This window comes from Larus michahellis, chromosome 15 (assembly GCF_964199755.1).
Source record: "Larus michahellis chromosome 15, bLarMic1.1, whole genome shotgun sequence".
Taxonomy (NCBI): Eukaryota; Metazoa; Chordata; class Aves; order Charadriiformes; family Laridae; genus Larus; species Larus michahellis.
Genome location: NC_133910.1, coordinates 4087890 through 4111325, shown reverse-complemented (window position 1 = coordinate 4111325; position 23436 = coordinate 4087890). Strand labels below are relative to the sequence as shown.

Sequence of the window (23436 nt, the reverse complement as noted above, 5' to 3'; positions counted from 1 at the left end):
ATGCTGCATGCAGTTATCACAAGGGGAGCAATCCCGCTGGTGGAAGGTTTCAAGGTTTCTCTTCGCGAGAGGTTAAAACATTCCCAGCTTGCGAAAAGCAATCGTTGCCCCCTGGTCTTGCATTGTACCGCCAGCAACATTGCAGACCTGGGGGGGTTGACATGGTTCCCGGCAGTGGCCCCCCCCAAAGGGTCTGGGCTTTGCACGCTGCTGAAGAGATGCCCAGACGCCGGAGCTAGCAGCAGCGAAACTCAACGTCTTACCCAATATGGACCAGCCTCTGCGGGAAAACCGGGAGCAGGGTGGGAGGGAAAAGGTTTATTGCTGGAACGGGGCTGGTCAGGGGCAGTCTGCTGGACCCATCTACCCCGGCACATCTATCAAGGCACCGTGTGGAGGAGCTGGAGTGGCAGGACACCCGCACAAGAGCATCCCTGTGGGACAGGCAAACGCCTCCGCCTTCCCACGGCTCCTGGGCTGGGAGGGTCAGGGCAACGTCCAGCACCCGCGGCTGACTCAGGAAAGGCAACCCCTGGTTCCTAACCCTGGGCTCCACTGCTTCTTCTCCCCAGGCATGTGCTGAGGAAGCCCAGGTCTCCCCAGAACAGGCATCCAGGACAGGCACGAGCAGCCAAAGCATCTGACAACAGCCTTTGCAGAGAGCACGGTCCCAAGGGAGGAACGGATTTAAGAAACTGGGATCCCCCCCCGGACCTAAATCTTCCAAAAAACTCTCCGCACATCTCACTTGCGAGCTTCTTAGACGTGGACAAGCCCCTGCCACAGCTCGGCTCAGCTCCTCTAGGCTCTCCCCAAACTCTCCCTAATAAGGAGCAACTCTACAAAGGTACAACAAATACTCCTCCGAGGCCGGTACAGCGCAGACACCGCGGGGTGGCTGCTCTTCCTCTCCACACCTGCATTTCCTAAGGGCAGAGAGCATTACTTTCCTGTCTAACTCCAGCAATACCTGCTAGATTTATTCACCGAGCAGCGTGCGGATTGCGGTGAGCACAGCTCTCGCGGGGCTCCTCCAAACCAAGCGGGGCGCATTTGCTTTCAAGTCGTCAGATGAAATGTCCTAGAGGTGGCTGTGGCAGGCTCTCACGCTGGGCTCGCAGCGGCCCTTCCCACCTTTGCAGCAGGAACACATGAAGGAGTGACTCTCCTTTTATTTATTTTTTTTTTTTCTCCAGTTTGGAAGCGAAGCAAAGAAAAAAAATAATGTAAAAAAATGGAATTGGCCTTGAACTGCTGCACCTTTCCCAGCAAACCTCCAGCAAAATGAATACTTTAAGCAATCAGCTCAGCCCTAAATCTGTAATTGTATTCCTTCACTATAAAATCTGAAAAACGTAGTGACAAATCACCCGCCTACAAAGTCAACGGAGACGTTCCCACCCTGCCACAGCCCAGGGACCAGGACACCGCCTTAAGGTGTGGGACAACCAGTGTCAGACACCTCTCCTCCCTAAAATATTGGATTCCTACGTTTCAACAGCCTGCCCTGCCCTCCCGTCATCGCTGCCTTAAGGTATGGCAAGACAGCCTGGACACAGCTACGGCTGCACGGTGAAACGCAGTCAGCACCTGCAAGAGCTGGGCTGTCACTGGAGAAGGGACTGGCCAGCACTGGGCAGCTCTGGGGATGCTGAACCCTTCCGGAGATGGAGCAACGGGCGGTTACTTTTCAACAGCAAAGCACAGAGGAAGGGCACGGGGAAGGAGCCATCACCTGGTCAAGGTCTAGGGACCCCCCACGTCATGGCGTTCGGCAGCAAACTGTCAGGCTAAAGAGGAGCCCTGGGGTGTGGGGGTCCTTGAGGAGCTACAGATGAAGCTTTGCTGGGCTCGACTGCAGAAGGAGCTACAAAGGCGACAAATCCAGGGCATCGCTTCAAACGCAACAGCAGCCGTCAGTAATCTCCTGATTATTGCAGCGCGCTTTGAGCCAGCAGCTCTTGTGCTGTCTTTCAAGTGACAACTGTTGATGTTACAGGCTTCAAAAAAGACAGCTACTCTCCTACACGCCTAACCCACTTTCAGGTTTGAGACAAGAAAAATCCACTCATTTATCCAAGCAGAGCAACACGAATCCCTTTATGCTGTGGAAAACCTTAATGCCCATCCCTTTCTTCTTGGCAGTCAACTCTCCTACACAGGCAGGGGTGTAAAGCAGCAGTAATCATAAAATCATCTAGGTTGGCAGGGACCTTTAAGATCATCAAGTCCATCCATCAACATAACGCTGCCCAAACCACCACTGAACCATGTCCCTCAGCACCACGTCTGCCCGGCTTAAATACCTCCAGGGATGGCAATTCCACCACTTCCCTGGGCAGCTTGTTCCAATGCTTGATAATCCTTTCGATGAAGAAATTTTTCCTAATATCCATCCCAAACCTCCCCTGGTGCAACTTGAGGCCATCTCCTCATGTCCTATCGCCTGTTGCTTGGGAGAAGAGACCGACCCCCCCACCTCTCTACACCCTCGTTTCAGGGACTTGATGGACCAAGACCTCACCTTGCACAACTCCACCAAATAGAGGGGCCTTCTTCAGGCTGCTTACAAGCCAGGGCTTGAGCTGCATTAAGCCCTGCTTTCTGCAGCAACGTTTGTGCACTGGCATTAAGAAAGAGAGAGAAAGAATAAATAAAATAAAATAAATTTAAAAAAGAGGAGCAATTAATAGGAGTGGGCTGGTTCCTGGTTGGCTCAAGCCCTCTCCAAGCAGGGAGGAAGGGGCGAGGACAGTCCCACGCTGGTTTTGCACATCAGCCAGGCTCTGGCTGTTTTATCAGGCCATTTATCTCGGTTATTTCCAGTCCTATTCTGTTTCCAATCAGCATCCCCTACCCGCCTTGCCCAGGCCCTGTGGGAATCCCAGCAAAAGCCTGAAAGGAATATAAAAATGAAATAAAAACACATTCAGGGAGATTAAAGTAGGGAAAAGGCAACCGTGTGCTGTGAAAAAGAGCAAGGTTTGTTTTCTCACATCTCACCGGGTGGGGAGAGCCCCGGGGAGCTGGGACGGGGCTCTGCATGGCCAGCACTGGCCAGGAGGGTACCGCGATGCCGCAGCCAGGCTCGAGCCAAGGAGTCACCCCCCTGCCCAGGGAGACGTGCGTGTGGGTGCCAAGATGCTGAGGGGACTGGAGCACCTCTCTGATGAAGAAAGGCTGAGGGACTTGGGTGTTTTCAGTCTGGAAAAAAGACGACTGAGGGGGGATCTTATCAACGCTGATAAATACTGAAAGGGGGGGTGTCAGGAGGATGGGGCCAGGCTCTGCTCAGTGGTGCCCGGCAACAGGACAAGGGGTAACGGGCACAAACGTGACCATAGGAAGCTCCACCTCAACATGAGGAGGAACTTCTTTGCTGTGAGGGTGGCAGAGCCCTGGCACAGGCTGCCCAGAGAGGTGGGGGAGTCTCCGTCTCTGGAGACATTCCAACCCTGCCTGGAGGCGTTCCTGTGCCACCTGCTCTGGGTGACCCTGCTCTGGCCGGGGGTGGGACTGGGTGATCTCCAGAGGGCCCTTCCAACCCCCACCATTCCGTGGTTCTGTGTGCTGCACGTGTGCTCCACAAAGCACAGAGCACTCCTACAAGCCAGAGCACGTCTGCCACCGCACCGTGAGTCACCCTCGCAGGCGGGAGGGAGCCCCGGGGCCTCTCTGTCATTTAAGATTCACAGGTCGGGAGCAAATCTTAACGCCAATAATGAGAAGTTGCTTGAAAATTAGCTCTGCCATCCTTGCACCTCTTTAAAGACACGAGAGTGCAGCGAGGACCTCCACGCTTCCTATCTCCTTCAGAGGGGACGGCTGAAAAGGGCTCCCCTGGGACAACGTTAGTCCATACTCTACCGAGCTGCAGCAGAGACGTGTTCACAACGTGCTTCTGCAGACTGTTTCTGAAGGGGGGAAATAAACACAGCAAATGATAAAAGACAACGCACAAGTTATTTTAATTAGGATCAGGAAGGCATTTCAGGGTGAACGCCCCAACCCTCCCCACTTACTGTGCTTTAGCGTACACTGCAGAGCAGTCTTGGACCGCACAAACGACGCTTTTCTGATGTCTAAGCCAGAAGAAGTGCTGTGGAGGACATTTAATGTTCTCCCACATGGAGAGTATCCCGTGGACTGAGAATCCAAGCCCAGGCCAAGGTAAAAAGCACAGAGCCCGTCTAGAGTGGACACGGGGGCCTTGGACCTGCTGCTCTGCGGATCTGCTCTTGGTAGAGCACACAACTTGCTGACGCAGACAAAGACTTAATGCTCCAACTGCTGGGCTCCTGAACAGCTCTGAACCTCTCTTTAATTAACCTTCCGGAGCCTCACAGCTATAGAGAAAAGCTTGGAAAACCTGACTGCTAATGGTTCAAGCATGAAAAGTTGAATGCAAAGGTTCAGAGGTGATTTTTTACTTATTCTTTTCAAACTTCATGTTATTTTTTTTAAGCCAAGAGTTTGTTATCCCATCCAGAAAACCATCCCGTCCGTCTCTACCCCCAGGATGAAGCCGTTGCCCACCTCCCACACCCCAGCCCTGATGACAGCTTCCATCTCCCCACAATACTATGACCAGGTTGGTCTGACCAGCCCCACAGCAGAGCCCCTACTGGCCTCTGCTTGCTCCTGACCAGCCCCAAGACCTTCTCTCTGACAGCAGCAAATGCACCCACAGGTTGGCCCCACAGATGCAAGATGTGACAACTCACATCTGCAGTGAACCATCCTAGAGAGAAATACATCGCTTTCCCCTGAAGAGATACCTCCAGAGAGTGGTCCTGGGTGAGGAACAGCCTGGGGGAGACCCCCCAGCTCACAGCGATTGCTGAGATTATGATCCAACCTCTACCTGCCTGAAGCACTGCCGCTGCCTCACCACTTCCATGCTACAAAGCACAGGGATACCTCAGCTCCCAGCTGCCTCTGGGCCAGCACTGGCCGTGGGAAGCATCTCATGGACCTCCTGGTTCCATGGATGGATGAATCATCCCCAACACCCCAGAACCACCCATGGAAGAGGAAGAATCTCTCTCCCCCTTCCCCCTACACTGTCAGGAGAGGACCATGCCATAGTCAGGGGACGAGACATCTGGGTATCTTTGTGTTGGTCTGAAGCTCAGACAACACAACATCACGGCTGCTGGAGGCATCAGGAAGGGATTAACCAGAACTAGCTGGTTCCCTCTTCAAAATGTCCCCTAAAACAAGCTCCCGTTGAGCCTTTTGGGAGCCAGGAGTACACAGGAACCAAGAGGAGATCTGGCTTGGTATTCACAGGCTGGAGTCATTTTGGATCACTCCTTGCCCTGTGATGGTCAAACCCTTGATAACTTCCAATGCAGCCACCAGACCCTTTCACTGGAGGAAGCTTTTCCTGAGCAACGTGAAATGAAGGGGGATGGACAAGCCATCCCTCTTCTTGGGGATCACTTCTAGAGGGAGGGTGTCCCCACCACCAGCCACCACACCAGGAGCAGGCACCAGGCCGGGGATGGAGAGCAAACACGTCCCAGATGGGCGAGCGGGCCAAGGGAGCCCAGAGACAAGCCACAGCCTGTGTGAGATCCCTGCAGCTCCACCAGCCCCACCAAGCAGCCAGGCAGCACATGCCTGCCAGATGCTTCACATTTTGGGAGGAGGGGAGGAGAGGTTCAGAGGTCAAGGTCACAAGCGATGCCTGACTCCGTTCTTTGTGAAGGGGCCGTGCAGGGGGAGAGGGAGCCGGGAGGAAATACCAGCCTGTGTGTATAAAAACCATCCAGGGTGGGATTCACGGTCACGTTTGCACATGTTTGGCTCAGGAGAGGCAGGAAGCTGCAAGGCATGGGAGTCCCTTCGGCTGAAATGAAGGGCTGGGGAGGAGACAGAGCGGCACAACATGCTGGGACAGACCGGGATGCTCCTTCCTGCAGTGCTTTAATGCCTCCGACAGAGCCGCAACCGCCCGGTTTGGGATCAGCTTCCAGCTACTGATGTTCCCCCTCTCCTCCTTCCCTTCTTTGTGGGAATTAAATGCTGCTTTGGAAGTTGCAATTCCCGTATCGGCAAGGCTTGGAGCTCCCTCCATACCCTGGGGCCTCCTGGAGTGCGTCAGCCCTGTCTCCCCTTCCCCTTTGCCCGTTGGAGTATCAGTTGGCTCCTTGTACTTGAAAGGAGAAAGCTGCAGTCTGACGTAACCCCAGACACTTCTTTCCAAGGCTCAAGACCAAGCTAAACTAAACCAGACCGCACATATCAGAAATAACAGCCCAGACACAAAGGAGCAGTTTTGGCAACACCACTCGTGTCTCCCAGCAGCGGTCATCTCCAGGTGGCCCTTTTGGTGGCTCGGATCTAGATGGACCTGCTTCGAGCAGGGGCTGCACTCCATGAGCTCCAGAAGTCTCTTCCAAGGTGAATTATGCTATAACAATCTCCCGCTCCTGGATGTGGGTGATGCACCTCCCCTACACCTCCTGCCGCTGCATGTGATGTTAAACAGACTCGCAATATCTCAACAGCCATAAAAGTTGATTTCTCACCAGCCCGGCTCTTCCAGAGGGCAGCAAGCAACTGCCCCGGTGACACCAGTAGTTCTTCTGGGGCACAGTCACACCCTGCCCACTCAGAACCACAGCTGCCTTGTATATTTAAGAGAGAAAAATATAATATCAAAATCATTAAATCACAAGAACAAAAGTATATGACTTCTAAGCGCTGCCTTCTAAAGCAAGTGTGCCTGGGATAAACTGAGGCACAGCATTTTTGCTGTTTTCATTTAATTTTGGGTCACTTTTGCTCGATCAACATCAATCAAATGGTACAAGACTGATCACTGAGCATGGCATCTGCTCCTATTCATGCATTTTCAAGCCAGAAAAAAAACCCCGAAACCATAGAATCATAGAATCTTCATGTTTGGAAAGGACCTTTGAGATCATCGAGTCCAACCATACACACACCAAAAAAAACCAAAAAACAAAAAATCCCCCCAAAAAACCCCCAAAAACCCCCCACAAACAACCAACCTACAGTCTCTGCCACTAGAGCATGCCCTGTGATCCCGTGTCCTACAAAGAATATGCCCAAGGAGATCTCCAGGTTAGTCCCTGCTTTGAGATCAACACCCATGTCTGAATTTGGAAAAATATCTTTCCCTTCAGGAAAAACATCTCATCTGGATTTGAAGTCCTCCCAGCAACTGAAACTCTACCACAACCCAACCTTGAGGTAGGCCAGCAGCAAATTAAAGAATATATACAATGAACATATGGGTTGTTACAGCTAACGTGGGAGGTTACAATTAAAACCAGCAGAGCTGCAGAAGAAAATTAACAGCACTTTTACTGCAGAAGGTACAGGATTCCCAAAAGTCCACTCATTTGGAGAGGAAAACCATGAGCGAGGCATTAGAAAATGAACCCATGAATAAGTATTCAGAAAACTGCTTACGCTGGGCAGGCGCCTGATCTCCTCCTTAGAAAGACGCACCAGAAGAAGCTTTTGCTCAAAGCGAGTTTAGCAGCTGAAAGGCTTACCCTGCAAAGGAGCGAGCCATCGTGGACCTCCGCCTTTAAAGCATGGAGGTGGGTTTGCCAGACCTGCCTGGTCCCAGCAGGGCGACTTTTGCTTCCCGCAGCCGGAGGCGCACAGGGAGCTGGGCATCGCTTTGGTTCCTCCTCAGTGCGCCGGGGCAAGCGGCTCTCCCGGGGCTGGGAGCAGGTCGGGGGTGGGCAGCCAGCCTGGGAGCTCCCACCTTTCATCCGGGTTCGAGCCAGCCCGAGGGAGCAGGAGCAATGGCTGAACCAGCAGGCAACCAGAGAATCAGAGAATCATAGAATCTTCGTGGTTGGAAAGGACCTTTGAGATCATCGTGTCCAAGCATACACACACCAAAAAAACCCCCCTACAATCGCTGTCACCAGAGCATGCCCTCAAGTGCCACATCTAGACGTTTCTTAAATACCCCTAGGGATGGTGACTCAACCCCCTCCCTGGGCAGGCTGTTCCAGTGCCCGACCACTCTTTCAGTAAAGTAATTCTTCCTCATATCTAACCTAAACCTCCCCTGCCGCAACTTCAGACCATTTCCTTTGGACCTGTCTTTACTCACCTGGGAGAAGAGCCCAACCCCCACCTCTCTACACCCTCCTTTCAGGGAGTTGTAGAGGGCAATGAGGTCTCCCCTCAGCCTCCTCTTCTCCAAGCTAAACATGCCCAGCTCCCTCAGCCTCTCCTCATATGCCCTGGCCTCCAGACCCCTCACCAGCCTGGTAGCTCTCCTCTGGACACGCTCCAGCACCTCAATGTCCCTCTCGTACAGAGGGGCCCAGAACTGAACACAGCGCTCGAGGTGAGGCCTCACCAGTGCCCAGTACAGAGGCACCATCACTTCCCTGCTCCTGCTGGCCACGCAGTTTGGGTTGGAAGGGACCTTAAAGATCATCCGGTCCCTACCCTGAGCCCCTGGGCCAGGACACCTCCCACTAGACCAGGTTGCTCCAAGCCCCATCCAACCTGGCCTTGAAGGATGGCATCCGACTTACAGCCATCGAAGCCGACCACAGCCCCGAGGGATGTGATGCCAAGGGCTGGTGTAAACCGTACAGCAACCAGAAAGCACCTGGATGTGAACTGTGGCTTGGGGGGGATTAACCACACGCTCACCCTCATGCATTTCCCACGGGCAAGGGGGATGGAGCACTGTCCTCCTCAGCGCCAGCCCCGGGAGCGGGTCTGAGGCAGCTGTGACCTGCCCTGGCTTTTGTCCCTGCAACGCTTCCATCCTCAAGGGAGCACATCAGCAGAAAGGCTGGGGGTAATTTCCCACTGCCTTTTTTTGCTGCCTGTGGAGCATGGCGGGGGGGTGCTCAGCTCAGGACCTGCAATCTGCCCCAGGCTGATGTCTTGCTCCAACACTCCCGTGTGAGGAACTCGGGCCCTTCTCTCCTCCCAAATGAGTACGAAACCTCACGGTTATTAACATGAAACGGGAACAAATGGTGCAATTTCTCATTTAGGTTGAGGTAGGGAGCCCCGGGCTGGGTTGCCCAGGTTTGCTCCGAGGCTGCAAGGCAGAAACACGGGATTTCTGAAATTAAAACAAACCACGTGCTGCCAGGAATGAAAGTCCCTTCCCCACCCGCCCTGCCCTGGAAGAAAGCTGTTCTTGGAGTCACTCAAACTCTAGGGACAGCCTGCGCAGCCACTGGTTTTCTCTCTTTCTCCCTCTTTCTTTGCAGCTCACTTTCGGCCCCGCGTCCTCGAGTCGCTGGCCAGGGCGAGGAGGAACACTGGCACGATGGAGACTCAGTCCTCTCTCACCCAAACCTTTCAGTTTGCCACCCTCAAAGTTAAAACCAGCAAAATGCCTCAGTAAGAGGGGGAAGAAAAAAAAAATTTAAAAAAAAAAAAAAGAGCACAGGAGTTGCTAAAAATCTGCTCACGCAAAGCTTGCCGACATCCAGCTTCAAAACCCCTCTGCATCGCTAACGACCTTTTAATAGCTCTCATTACAGAACATCTCACTCAGCCCCGGTACATCCCCGTCTGCCAAAACAAAGACCAGCATTTCCACAGGCAAAACCCAGCTGTTTAATTGATCCATTCAAGGACTTCAGAAAAGTATTAATAATGCAACTCCGTTAAACTAAAGGTTTCGCTCCCGTGCGGCAGATGCCCTCGTTGGGTGGCAGCTCGCTTAACCTGCCTCTTTAATCAAGCATTTCCCACTCCCCCTGGAAGCTGCCGTTGAAAACGCGGCTTAGAAACAAAGGCTCAGCAGCAGGAAAGCGGAAAAAGTAATAATAAAATTTACCTCTTCCACTCAGAACCTGTGGCATGGACTCATACTCAACACTAAATATACACACACTTCATCGTTCGTACAGAGACATAGAAATACCCCAAAACACATCGGGTTTGGGTCCTGCGTGGTGGTGACCACGTGGAGAATACCCCAATAAATTCTCCTTGCCCTACGGCTCTATGATCTTCGTGCCTGGGGTTGCTTCAAATATCTCTTCCAATTTACATCTTATTTACATCTTTCTGGGACAAGTCCTGTCGTCCTCAGCTCTTGCACTGCAGCAGGGCGTTTTTCCCCAGCTGGTGGGATCCGCTCCAAGCGAACCCACTGCCTAAACCATGGCACCCACCGGCTCCCGCGTTCCTCCGTCACAAGCCAGAGCGCTCTGCTGACACGGCAGCGGCCTAAACATCGGCACCCACAGGGGTAGGGAGAGAGGGAACAGATAAGCACAAAAGACGGCAGGCTGGCAGAATAACAGCTCATCAAACATCATGTCTAGCAGGTTTGGGGGAAAAAAAAAGAAAAAAAAAAAGAAAAGAGAAAGTTAATGGAACATAATCTACTGCCTGGCTGCATTTTGTCTTGCAAAGAGATGTCATTAGAGGAAGGGAAAAGGCACGCATCGGTCCAGCATCACGCCCTGCTTTACCCATGGAACCCACAGGCAGGGAAACAGCAGCAGGGCCAGGGCACAAAATCGGGGAGCCCCAGCCCTGCTGCACGTCACGGCCACCCCACCCCACCGCTTCCCCGTTCCGTCCTGGCTTCAAAGGCTACGGAGGTTTCATTTTCCACCAATCTCCCATTATAGAGTTTGTTATTGCACACACGTGTGTGGAGCCTCTGCACCAGCGAGCTCTTGGTACCTGCTCAGTCCTTACCTTGTCCCCGGCGACCTGCTCTCTGCTCCCAGGTGCTCTCCACGTCGGGGCACCAGGCACCTAGCAACCAGAGCTTCCCCCACCCAAAAAAAAAGGTAGGGATACTGGACTGCTCTGAGGGTGGTGAGGGACGGGAACAGGTTGCCCAGAGAAGCTGTGGCTGCCCCATCCCTGGAGGGGTTCAAGGCCAGGTTGGACGGGGCTTGGAGCAACCTGGGCTGGTGGGAGGTGTCCCTGCCCAGGGCAGGGGGTGGAATGGGACGGTCTTAAAGATCCCTCCCAACCTAAACCATTCTATGACCAGCTTCTCCCATCAAAACCATCCAGATGAGCTGGTGTGAAAGATTCTGTGCCCTTCTCTGCCCTAAATCGTCCCCCCGCCATGCTCTCCTGGCTTTCCTTGCCAGCTCTGAGCGGTTGGGTCTGGCTGCTGCGATGAGCATCAGCTGCATCCTCCTCCACAGCAGCAGGAGGGATTATCCCTGCGTCTGTCATGGAGGAGTCTGGGGCTCTGAAGTGCTCTAGGATGTGGCTGCGATATATCACCTACCTGCTTCTCCTGTTTCTCCAAGCACCCATGGAAATATTTTATGTTTTATCTCAACGTATCAACTTAGAACACAGCCGTCTTCTGCAAGTGGGGAAGCATCTCTCTGCATAATGCTAGTCGGGAGGGTAGTCAGCTTTCAATAAATAAAAGTTAATTACCTTTCTGGTTTGGTTTTTTTTGTTTGTTTGTTTTGTTGTGGGTTTTTTTTTTTATTTAAGAAAAAAAAGAAACTGCAATTTGAATGATTTTAAAAGACCAAAAATTTAAAAAAAAAAAAAAAAATTGACCTTCATTTGCACTCTGGTGAAAGTAACAAAAATCAACTGTTTTCCCTGGGCTAAATCTGTTTGACCTCTGCCCAACCCCTATAATTTCCCCCCAGAGGGTTTAGGAGGGGGGGAACCCTGCACACCTGCCATCTGGAGCCGTTAAACACCACCAGGAGCACCAGGTGTTGCAGCAGCAGGTCCCGTCCCCAGGGCTGGGTCCCCCACCGCCGAGCGGAGCTCTCAACTGAACGTAAATGCAGATTCTGGGACTCCTTAGAGCAAGGGGAAAAAAAACAAAAAGAGGTTCCGCACACACGCAAAGATTCACACCAGCCTGGGGATGGGCTCACACCCCGTGGGAACGTGCTTCGGCCTCACCCCACCGCTCTGCTCTCGCCTGCGGCATCTCTGACCCGCATTTTTTTCGGTGGCAGGAAGGTCACCGTGCCATTGAATGGCAAACGCCCAACCTCTGGGAAAAGCAGCCCACGTTGACTCCCCCCAAAGCGGTGCCAGAAGCTGGGAGTTTGCCGAGTTACAGGAGGTTTGGCCTTCCCTTTCCAGGTGGTACCGTTGCCCCCCAACTCATCGCCAGCACCAAAACCTGCACGTCAGCTCTTTGCCACCCTACAAGACTGGCCGGAGAAATACGCAAAGCACCTTACGTGAGTCGCTGGAGGAATATTTCAAAGCTCACCCTTTGGGGTACCTGGGGCTCAGCCCTCCCCAGCCTGGCGCGAGATCCCAGCGCTCAACAAACTCCGTCAAACACGAGAAATCCCAGCCCAGGGCAGACACCAGCATTTCCCCCCGCTTGCCGCGGTGCCCCGTCGTGATCAGACACTGACATACCCCTGCCCCATCCATCGTCTCTCAGAGCAGAAAAAAACCTGCTGGCAAAGAAAATGAAGAAAAAAAAAAAAAAGATGTTTTAAAATAGCCAGGCATTTCACTGAGGTATTTTGGATTAGAAAAAAGAAAAAAAAAAAAAAAAAAAAAAGAAGAAATTCTGACATTCTTCCCAAGTGAAACAATCCGAATGAGGTCTGTGGAAATGGACCATCATATTTCATTTGGAGGGAGCTCAGTATTGACCTTCATCACCTTGCAGGTGATTAATCCTGGGATTAATGGACCCGCTCTCCACCCTGCTCGACCCGGATAAGGAGGGAGAAGCAGAGCGGGGCAAGGCAGCCCCCCAGGAGAGGAGATTTCATGTCACCTGGGCTGTACTCTGACCTCCCCAAGCTGGGACTGGCTTTACTGGGGCTGAACCGGCCTGCGGTGGAATATTCTATTTCTGTTTTCTCAATGGAAAAGCTACATATTTTTCTAAGGGAAAATTTTATGTAGAAAAATCTCAGCATCTCAACTGCAGAAAGTGCGTTTTTGTGTTGAAAACACACCGGAAAGACGTTGGGGGAAAATGTTTCCAGCCAGTTCTGATGTTTGGGGCTAGATTCCCTTCCCAGCGCATCTCCGTTCTCTGCCAGTTGGTTTACTAATCACTCCTGTCTTTCAAATAACGAACTAATTTACAAAGAACTTGACAGTGTCAGGAAAAGAGCAGCGACGCCCTCGCAGGCTGCGCTGCCATGGGGGACGCCGCGCACGCTCGGATCAGCAGAGGCGTTCTCCAGCTGCAGCCCAGTGCGAGCATCTTTCCAGGTACATCCCACATCCCAAAGGGCATCGCGCCTCTAGAAAACGCCAGCTGCCTCCCTCTGCCTGGGGAGCTGCCAATCTGCAGGGTTCGCACCTTCTTTTTCTTAAAAAAAAAAAAAAAAAAAAAAAAACAAAAACAAAACACACAACAACACAACAGTAAAAATAAAGGCGACAGAGCTCAGTAAGCCTAGAAATAAAATCCTATGTGTCTAAGAAGGGGGAATCACCTTCAGCTCCTCATTGCGGATGCTGAGAGGGACCTGGAGGAGAAACATCCAAGGAAGGACCTGCGGGAAGGACGATGCCGCGTTAGCGGAGGGGTGTTTGCGCTAATGCCGGTGTTAAGCTTCTGAGAAAGCCTCCTGCAAATTAACTGCTTGGCAAAGTCTTTAATGCGCTGGGTTGTTCAATCAAGTCAGAGCAGCTCAAGCGAGCTGGTGTGCACCACCTGGTGAATGCTGGCACCGTGCTGGAGCTTTCCCTGAGCCCCCGTTCTGGGAGTCACGGGAATTAGGCAGAAACTGCTCTGCTGCTGCTCTGAAAAGAGGTTTTATGAACCTGCTTCCTGTGGAAATAAGCACAGAAGCGCGTATCTGCGTCTCGAGACTCGGGAAACAAATATCGGGTCCCTTGACAAACTCTTCAAATGTTTTGGACTGGCAACGCTGACCAAAAGACTTGACAAACCGCAAGCATCGAGCGGGACACCTGTGGGAAGAGCGATTTTGGCGCATTACATGATGCCCATGGTAATTCGGAACAAGCCAGAACAACTTCTCCACCACAGCACAGCTCTGCACAGCTACGGCCTTGGAAACCCCCCCAAAACCCCGAGCAGACCAGCTCCGGCTGAAACCTCATTAATTAACCACACCATTTCCTTCTCCTCCCAGGAGCAGACCCCCATGGAAGGGAGGGCAGGAGGGGGGGGGACTCCACAAGCAGCTCCCCAACCAGAAATCCCGCAGCAAGAGTTCCCCATTGCAGCTCCCTTGAGCTTTAGAGGAGTAACCCAGCCAAATTTTAGGGCTTGCAAGAGAGTGATGGCCTCAGCAGGTCATGGTGGAGAACATCATCCAGTCCCGGTCACCAAGCAGTGGATGAGAGGGGAGGCAGAAAATAGAGATGGGCTTTGAAGGTCATCGGTGGGCTGGAGAACCCATCCAGTGAGGAAAGAACAAAGGAGTTAGGTCCATCCTCCCTGGAGTAGGGACCTCATCACAGTATCCCAGTACTTAAAGGGCAGCTACAAAGAGGATGGAGGCTCTCACTTCACAAAGGAGTCACGTGGAGAAGACGAGGGGCAACAGGTACAAGTTACATCAGGATGGGTTTCATCTTCATACAAGACAGAATTTTTCTACAGCGAGAGCAATCAGTCACTGGAACAACCTCCCCAGGGATGTGGTGGAGTCCTCAACGCTGGAGGTTTTCAGGATGCAACTGGACAATCTCAGCTGGGCTCCCTTCCCCACAAAAGGTGGGACCAGATGATCTTTTGATGTCCTTTCCAACCCAGGTTGTGCTATGATTTGATGCAGGGGGGTCAGGCTGCTGAGCAGCCTGGGTGGCAATGCACTGCAGCCACCCGAGGAGGAGCGGCACTAGCCATGCTCCATCTGCACCCCCCAGCATCCTGGGGGGGACCCCGCAGGGGGGGTGCTGGGAGGGAGCGGGAATGGGGCAGCACTGGGGGCAACTTTGCCCCTGGAGAGCCATCATGTCACCTCAGGTCTCCTTGTCATAGAATCATAGAATGTGTTGGGTTGGAAGGGACCTCTAAAGGTCAGCTAGTCCAACATCTTCAACTAGATCAGGTCGCTCAGAGCCTCATCCAGCCTGGCCTTGAATGTCTCCAGGGATGGGGCCTCCACCACCTCTCTGGGCAACCTGGGCCAGTGTCTCACCACCCTCAGTGTAAAGAACTTAATATCCCATCTAAACCCACCCTGCTCTAGTTTAAACCGTTACCCCTCATCCTATCACTACATGCCCTTGCAAACAGCCCCCTCCCAGCTTTCCTGGAGCCCCTTTAGGGACTGGAAGGGGCTCTAAGGTCTCCCCGGGGCCTTCTCTTCTCCAGGCTGAACCCCCCCAGCTCTCTCAGCCTATCCCCACAGCAGAGGGGCTCCAGCCCTTTGATCATCTTTGTGGCCTCATCACCTTGTCCCCTCCCAGAAACGTTGTCCCTCCCCCCCAGCAGGCACCACGGGCAGGGATGAGAGGGAAAGGAAATTAGGGGAGAGAAATCCCCCTTATCACAGCCAATCCTGCTGCTCCTGCTGCTGCGACCCAGCTGTGAAACCACGGCGGCAAATCCAATGAAACAGATGCTGGTGCTCCTGCTGCTGCGTCCGGGGCACCCTTGTCCCCAGCGGCACCGGGATCAGCACGACGTGACCTGAGGTGGCCTTTAACCCCGCGGGAATTACACTGCCGGCAGGGCTGGGGGAGCCAGGCAAGGTTCCACGTGGGTAATTAGTGCTGCACTAATTGCCATCGTTGTGGGACAGAGACGCGCTGTCAAGGTTGACGTGCCCTAAACAGAAGCTGATTTTTGTCACTGGGCTGCTCTCTTGAGTTCTTGGAGTGGGAAAAGCAGGGGAGGAGGATGCTTAAATCTTAGAGAGGTTTTTCTCTTAATTGCTGGCCACAAGAGAGCAAAGCTTTTCAGCCGACTGCGCTCGCTCCCAGGGGCTGCAGGTTGAATGAAGCCTTTGCTCAGGGAAGGAACAACGGGGACAAGGAGTCCCTTTGCCACCAGCTGACAATCAGGAAGCTCTTCCCTCCGCCAACGTCACTGGCTGCCCCCAGCGAAGCAGAGCCCCCGGCAGCACCGGGTCTCGCCCACCGGCACAGCGGCGAGGATGCTCGGCCTCTCGCTCAGCTCAACCACGCTCACCGTGAAGGACGGGGACAGACCCAGCCCCGCCAGCCTGCTTTGTTTAAAAATAGGGAGCAAAGCATTAAAAAAAAAAATAAAATTAAAAAAAAAAATCTTGCTATGCAATGGTAGGTCGGGGTGAACAGCATTCCGCTCTCTTCTTAGATGAAGGAAATGAGGTTTCTGCGCTCATGTCTGTCCCCCAAAACGCCGCCAGGGTTGACAGGCAGGAGCAGGGACAGACCCTTTCCCTGCAGACCCTCCCAGATGCCAGAGCATCCCTGCGGAGGACGGCTCCTTCCTCATGCTTTGCGAAGCCCCGAGCCTGCACCCACCCAGGACCACGAGGACCGAGCCCCCACCACCCAAAAGCCCCCACGAGCCACCCGATATCCAGCACCTCTCCAAAGGGGCTCCCGAGCTTCCCTTCCCAAACAAGCCTCAAAGAAAACCAAACCCCGGAGGAAGGAGCGATGCCGTAACGCCGCAGTGAGCCGGGGCGCGGGCTCCTCTCCCGGGATGCTGAGCCGGAGCCATTCGCAGGTGGTGACGGTGGTACCGCAGCCAGCATCCCTCGCCCGCACAGGCACCAGCCCCACTACAGGGCAGGGGGACTACAAGGCTTGTGAGAGCCAAGATGAATGTTATGGAGATATATATATATATATATATAGCACATACTGAACACACACAAAGAGCTCTGGTTCTCAGCCGGGGCGGGGGGGAAGGACGTTACGTCAGCCCCCGCGGCGCAGCCGGGACCTCAACCAGGAGCAGATGGCGGCTCCCCCTGCAAGGAATGAGGAGACTTTTGGGAGCCAGCCCTGAGGCCAGGGGTGGGGACGGCCACCCGGAGCTGCTTCTCACCCCCAGCCCTGTCCTCTCCCCGCCGGGACCCCTCTGTCTCGCTGGAGGCAAACCGAAAATTTAGCTTGGGTTTGAGCGCTGGCAGCTGGAGCTGTGTGCGGGCACCAGGCTTTGCCCGGGAGAGCAGCGAGGCTTCCGTTCAATATTCCCACGAGGGCAGGCAGCGGTTTAGGCATTAACAGCGCACAGCCCAGTTCAAACTGTTTATTTTTCCACGGGCACGATGCGCTATTATCTAGTTCAACTCCCTGGTAAGTTTATATGATTGTAAACCCGCAGCACGCAGGCGATCCATTACCCTTCTTCTCTAGAAAAAAAAAAATCTTCCCCCCAAGGAACAGCACTTTTTCACCTTTGAAACCCTTTTCCAGCACGCTAGAATTCAAATCTAACGATTTCCACCTATTGCACGCAAAAAACCAGAGGGGCAAGCAGCGCTAGCGTCCCTGGTACACGGCAAGAAGGAGCACCGCGGTCCTTATCTGCTCTGCGCGGTGACACGCGTGGGGACGCGGGCTGCCGGAGCCAGGCCAGGGCAGGATCCAGACCTGCTGGCACCCAGAGAGCAGGCACTTAATAAAAAAAAAAAATTCAACAGGGAGAGAGAGTTTTTAGGAAATGAGGCTCCGTACGGCCCACTGCTCGCGGAAAGGTTTAAGATTTTATAACTTGGTCTAATCTGGAAGGATTTCTCACGGGGCTGCTGCCAAGCTTCAAGTCTGTGCTCCAGCTTGCGGGAATACAAATATACGCTGAAGACCGGGATCCTGGGAACCGCTGGACAGTTTTGCCTGAAATTTTTCAAATAAATCGGCACCAGACAGACATATAACAAAGGCTTCTCAATCCGAACAGCTCAAGTTCGGCGAAGTTAAAACACCACAGGGAAAAGCATCGTCGCGGCAGATACGCGGATGCAGCAGCCGCAGGATGGTACCAGCTCTGCGCATCCCACGCATCCCACTGTCCCTGCATCCCACTGTCCCTGCATCCCTTACGGCTTTGCCACCAGCACCGCGTGTCTGCCATCACCTCGGGAAGAAAGCGGAGGCGGGTGGGATGGCAGCATTTAAGGGGAGCGGTGTGAAAATATCCAGCCCACGCCACATCCCGAAATGCAGCGTCGTGTCCCAGGTCGGCGCCTTCTCTTCCAGACACGGCAGAGGAAAGCGGGGCCACATCCCGGCTGGGGTTCCCCAAGCACCCGGTACCCGACCGCACTGAGCTGGGTGAAAATGGGGATACGACCGAGCAACCAGAAGTCATCTATCAAAAGCAAGCGATGGCATTTGTGCCACGTGCGTTTGTCCAAGGGAAAGCAGCAAGTGCTCCTGCCTCTACCCACCTCCTCCCAATTCCCGAATAAAGGAACCAGCGGATTGCAGGGTGGAAAAGGGCTCTTTCAGCTGGAAACTATGCTCGGGAAACTCAGGCTTCAGATAAGGGGGGTGTTTTTGAGCTGTGAGGGCAATGGCTCACTGCAGCCCACCCGGGAACGGGTCAGCTTTGCCATCGCTCCAAGTCTTCAGGCCACGATGGGAGATCCTTCACAATCACGTAGGAAAACGGATGCGCTCCTGGCCAAAATCACTGCACCAAATTCGCCAGGTTCTGGTGCAAAAAGAATTGCAGGGGAACGGAGAAGACCGACCCCCACCCCAGCTGGCCACCTCCCCACCCTTGGGAAGCAGCAGAGCCCTGTGGGCAACCCCACGTCCATCCTTCCAGCCCCCTTCGAACGGGCACAAAGCCCAACAGACCCGGGCTGGCTCCCCCCGCCGCCATCCTCGGGCAAAGACCACCTCGGCTAAGAGGAGCACACGAAGGACCTCCGAGATAAAAGCTGCATTGTAAAAAAAAAAAAAAAAAAAAAGCTACTGGTGGGCTCTGTCTGGGGGCTCTGGGAACTCCTGCGAGCCCCCGGGGTTTCATCGCTCGTTCTCTGCCTTCACAAGGGCGAACAGCCCCAGGGGAAGGCTGCACAGATGCTCTCTGTGATGGGGATAGAGGCAGCGACCCTGGATTTACGCCACTTTAAATGCACAATTTAGGGTCTCGTGAGGGGGGCGGGGGGGAAAAACCCACCCCGACATATAATGGCCTAATTGAGGACTCCATAGGAATGATCATGCACTGGAGGGTCAAACGGAGATGACGCCAAGAGTCCAAAACTGGTATTTGTGTATTTTTAAGCAATCTGACCTACAAACTAATTAAGATGACCATCATTTTGTAAGCTTTACTTACACACACATATGCACGGATGTGATCTATATCATATAAAACATATGCTACCGTGCACACACAAACAGCACCAACGCACCGCAATTTATGTCTGATTTTGCATATTTACATTAGGTTAAACGTTTCGTTCACCGAGTCCCCACACACAGCCTAATCACGAGCACACGGCAGCGTAAGACGCCAGATCTGAGGAGCCTTTGCTGAAAAACGACGTATTCGACATTTCGGAGTACCAGACCTCCAGGAGGATAATTTACTCAACGTCTACTTTCACCAGCCCTCGAGCAAGAAATACCATCTGCAGGAGCCAAGCGTTGCATTTTCCGATGCCACTCATCCCTTAATTAAGCAGATTTTAATTGGGCGACTCTAAGCTTTAATTAATGGGAAATCATTCGCGCGCATTCATTTTTTTGGGTCACGTTCCCAGACGGGATTTTTCTGGGTTGGTTTGGGGAGTTTTGTGTTTCGCAGGGCCGGGTCACAAGTATGGTTATTGCACTTAACGGGGAAAAAAACCAGCTCCCAGGAGCCCGGGAGCCACCAAGCTCCCGCTACACCACGGAGTTTTCCCACTTTCCCCCTCCTCCTCAACCAGAGCATCCCCTGAACGGCGGGGGGAGCTCAGCAAAGCCCCAGAGACACCCGTGTTGTGCCCACTGGGGCCAACACATCTGGGCACCGGGGACGTGACGATGGGGATGCTCAGCGGCAACCGGGGCTCGCGCAACCCCACAGCACCCCGACCTCAGAGAAACGCTGCCAGTGCCACCTTTCCCCCCACCGCCACCGACCCACAGCACCGCCAGGGGTCTCACTCAGGACTCCTTACAGCTCAAACCACCGATTTAGGTGCAAATTCAATAATTCAGCCTTGGGAAGGAGGCACCCAGGGCTTTGCAGCAGCGGCGGGCACAGGGAGATCAGCTCCCACCCGCTGCCGTATAACGCTCCCCTAAAAATCAACTTCTCCACCATTTCCAGGCCGGCTTGCTGCTCCGGGCAATGCACGGATTAGGGCTCAAGGGACGGCCTTGATTCAGTGCAAACACTGCTAACTTTAAAGAGTATGGGCGTGCTCCGAGGTGGCAGCTCCCGTGGGGGACAGGACACCAGGCATCCCCGTTCCCAGCAGGCTGGAGTCAATTCCCACCCATTTCTTGAACCCTCGGCCCTCCTGAGATCATCAGCGAGGATCCTTTGGGGAACAGCTACAAACACAACCAACGGCGCCAGCCAGGTTTCCCTCCCAGGTGGGGTCACCTCCTGCTTTTACAACCCAAAGCCCCAGCTGGGGCTTATGAACATAGAAACCAGCCTCTCCCAAGCACGAGCCACACAAACCACCCTCCCAACCAGACACAGGAGAGCGGACGGTGCCACCCCCATGACAGGGATGCTGCAGAAATACCAACTGTTTGCTTCCCCAACCCAAGCAGAGGTCCAGGAGGCATCAACAAATCATCTAATCCCGACTGAGCTGCAGTGACTAAAGAAGCAAAAGCCGATCCCAGTTTCCTAATGGATCCACCTAAGGAATGGATCCTAATTTCCTTCCAGCCCTAAGGTGCCACAGCTGCCACACGCCGTGCCCTCTCCTCTGCTGCTGTATTCAGCAGCGGGAACGCGCAACCTCAACAAGGTCCCACCAGCTTTGAACACCAACTCCCGGCTCAAGTCACAGAATCGCAGAATGGTTCAGGTTGGAAAGGACCTTAAAGATCATCTAGTCCCAACGCCATTACCTGCTCTCTTCTGGCACTCGCTCCCCACTTCAGTTATTCCCCGCTTGACTTGGGCTTGCCGTACGAAGCACCCAGCGTCTGCAGGAGTGCCACGAGTCACTGCTCCAGCTTGCAATGCCGAGCCCAGCTCCAAGGTCAGGAAGAGCAGCCAAGCTCTGCAGCCAGCTTCTCCTCACCCCCTGTCCCTTTCCTTGGGGACATTTATTGCAGCTGGGCTACACAGGCCTTCCTCCGAGGCACCATCGGTAGGGACTGGCTGGAGAATAAGAGCCTCAAGACCAAAGAACTGTCTCGGTTTTATACCAAAGCCTGAGAAACCCATGCATTTGGAGGTCCGTGCCCCCTTCTCTGGCAGAATCTGCAATATTTCAGTGCTTCTGAAAACCTGGCCAAGCTGGTGACCTTTAGCAACCTGGGCAGCAGTGATCAGAGGATAATACCAAACACCTGGATGATGATCAGTGAAATCCTCCTCAGGGCTGTCCCAGGACCCACAGGAAATAAAAACATATGAGTATGAAGCTTCCTAATGCTGCTACAGGCAACCGGCACTCCCTTCCCTGTCCTTTCCCTTCCTGCACACGCAGCCCAATACCCTCAATGGAGTTACCACCTCCCGAGTTCCTCATTTCAACCTCAACCCCCCTGCGCCTTATTCCCATCCGGATTTCGCTCTAGTTCCAGCCCCTGGGATGCAATTCCCTGCTCATTTTCCCAGGCCGTGAACTGCATCGCCCCAGCCTTGTTTTCCAGCCAAGGTTCAAGTGGAGTTAAGCTCCGCTGAGATAAATCAGTGGTTTCCTTCTCAAGAACCACATTCCCACCGATGTGGGTGTATTGAAGCCGTACTCTAACCTCATCCAAACACGCGTGGTTTTGGGCAAGGGTTTGCGCAGTGAACAGGAGCGTGGGGTCACCGCCTCTGGCTGGGACCCGTGATTGTTAGCACAATGCAAATGCAGCGACGGATGGCTTGGAAACGGTCAGTGCTTCCTTCAAAATAAACATCCCTCTTTTACAGTCACTCTATTAAAGTATCCGCCGTCCCCCGCACAGCCCATCACTTCCCAGTGAAAAGTCCCAGCCCCACGCACCGAACTTTGGAAACGGCTTGCGTGGAGTTTTCGTGATGCAAACGGGTCGTAGAGGGCGAGGGGCCTGGACCCCGCTGTGTCCGTCCCGGGTGGGAGCCATCCGAGGGCTCCTGCCACAGGGAGGGACGGGACTCGGCGTTCCCAAAAGTTTTGTGAGAAGTTTCAGGACTTGGCGACCAGCTGCGGAGGGGAAAGAGGAGGGCCATGGAGACACGTGGAAGTGCCCCGGACACCAGAAGAGCTCCAGCTGTGTTATATTACACATCAGAGAAGCCAGGCACGAACCCCGACCAGTCCGGCTGCTCTGCTCCTGCGGGGAGAGGGACACCGTGCCCTGCCCCAGCGGTGGCCCTGCCACCGAGCCCCCCCAAAGCGAGACCTTCCCTGCCAGCCCCCCAACCCCACCCACCGCTCCCACGGCGGGTGCCATTCGCAGTGGGGGAAGATTTTCTGCCCGCACCCCCCCAAGCAAGGAGGGGCTGCCCCACGGCCGGGGTGCCGGGGGTTCCCCCCAACACAGCGGCACCCACCGCCGCATCCCAGCCGAACTCCGGCCGCTGGTGGGGACCGGGGGGGAGCTCCGAGCCGCTTTCCCCGCTGCGGGGGCTGCAGCCCTGGGCTAACACTGCATCCTAGCGGGGACCGCCGCGCCGAGCATCATCCCGGCCCGGGGGCGGCGGAGAGTGGAGGGGGGGCGGGGGCGCCACGATGCCCAGCCGACCTCCGGCGGGGGCCGGAGGGGGGAGGTTTAGTGTGGGGACCCCCCCAGTCCTTCTCCCCGGGGTCGCTCCCAGCCTCCCCCCTCCCCGTCCCGCCGCCCTTACCTGCGTGCAGCCCGGATCCCGGCTCGGGGGGGTCCAGCCCCGCCGGGCAGAGGGGCAGGAGGGCGCAGAGCAGCGCCAGCGCCCCGCAGCGCATCCTGCGCCCGGTGCCGGCCCCGCCGCATCCCGGCCCGGCCCCGCCGCCGCAGCCGCCGCCGCCGCCGGGGCAGGCACGGCCCCGCCGCCCCCGCCCCCGCCCCGCTCCGCCCCGGCCCGCCCGGCGCTGCGGGGACCCCCCGCACCCTGCGGGGTTTGGGGAGTTTTGGGGGGCGGGGGGGCACTCCCTTCCCTCTGCCCCCATCCCCGCACCCACCTCTAAAGGGGGAGCACACATTCCTGACAGTGGGGCGGGGGTTAATCCCCCTCCCCCCCAAAAAAAAAATAAAAATCATACCCACTTCTAACGCCCCCCAGCGCTGCAGGGCTTGGAGGGGGGCCTCCCCCCCCCTCCCACGGTGTGTGCTGAGCTGTATGGGGTAACACACACTTGTACCTCAACTGGGTGCTGCAGGGGTTAGTGACCCCCCCCCCGCATCTGCTGGTTTGGCCTCCATAGGTAAAGGAGACACCCCCACACACCCCCCCAAATAACTTGCTGCAAGTGATTT

At 54.6% G+C, this 23436-nt stretch overlaps 1 protein-coding gene across 8 annotated transcripts in view; it reads right to left on the bottom strand.

Moving 5' to 3' along the window:
* Window positions 1-23380, bottom strand: part of LOC141751627 (uncharacterized) — a 105397-nt gene extending 82017 nt beyond the window's left edge. For 7 of the 8 annotated variants that reach the window (XM_074608744.1, XM_074608747.1, XM_074608746.1 and 4 more), the window contains exon 1: window positions 22832-23380. In XM_074608744.1, the coding sequence (XP_074464845.1) occupies window positions 22832-23162 (331 nt within the window). In that variant the 5' untranslated portion in view covers window positions 23163-23380. The remainder of the gene's footprint in view (window positions 1-22831) is intronic. The other variant, XM_074608752.1, reaches the window with a different exon arrangement.
* Window positions 23381-23436: the final 56 nt, after the last annotated feature.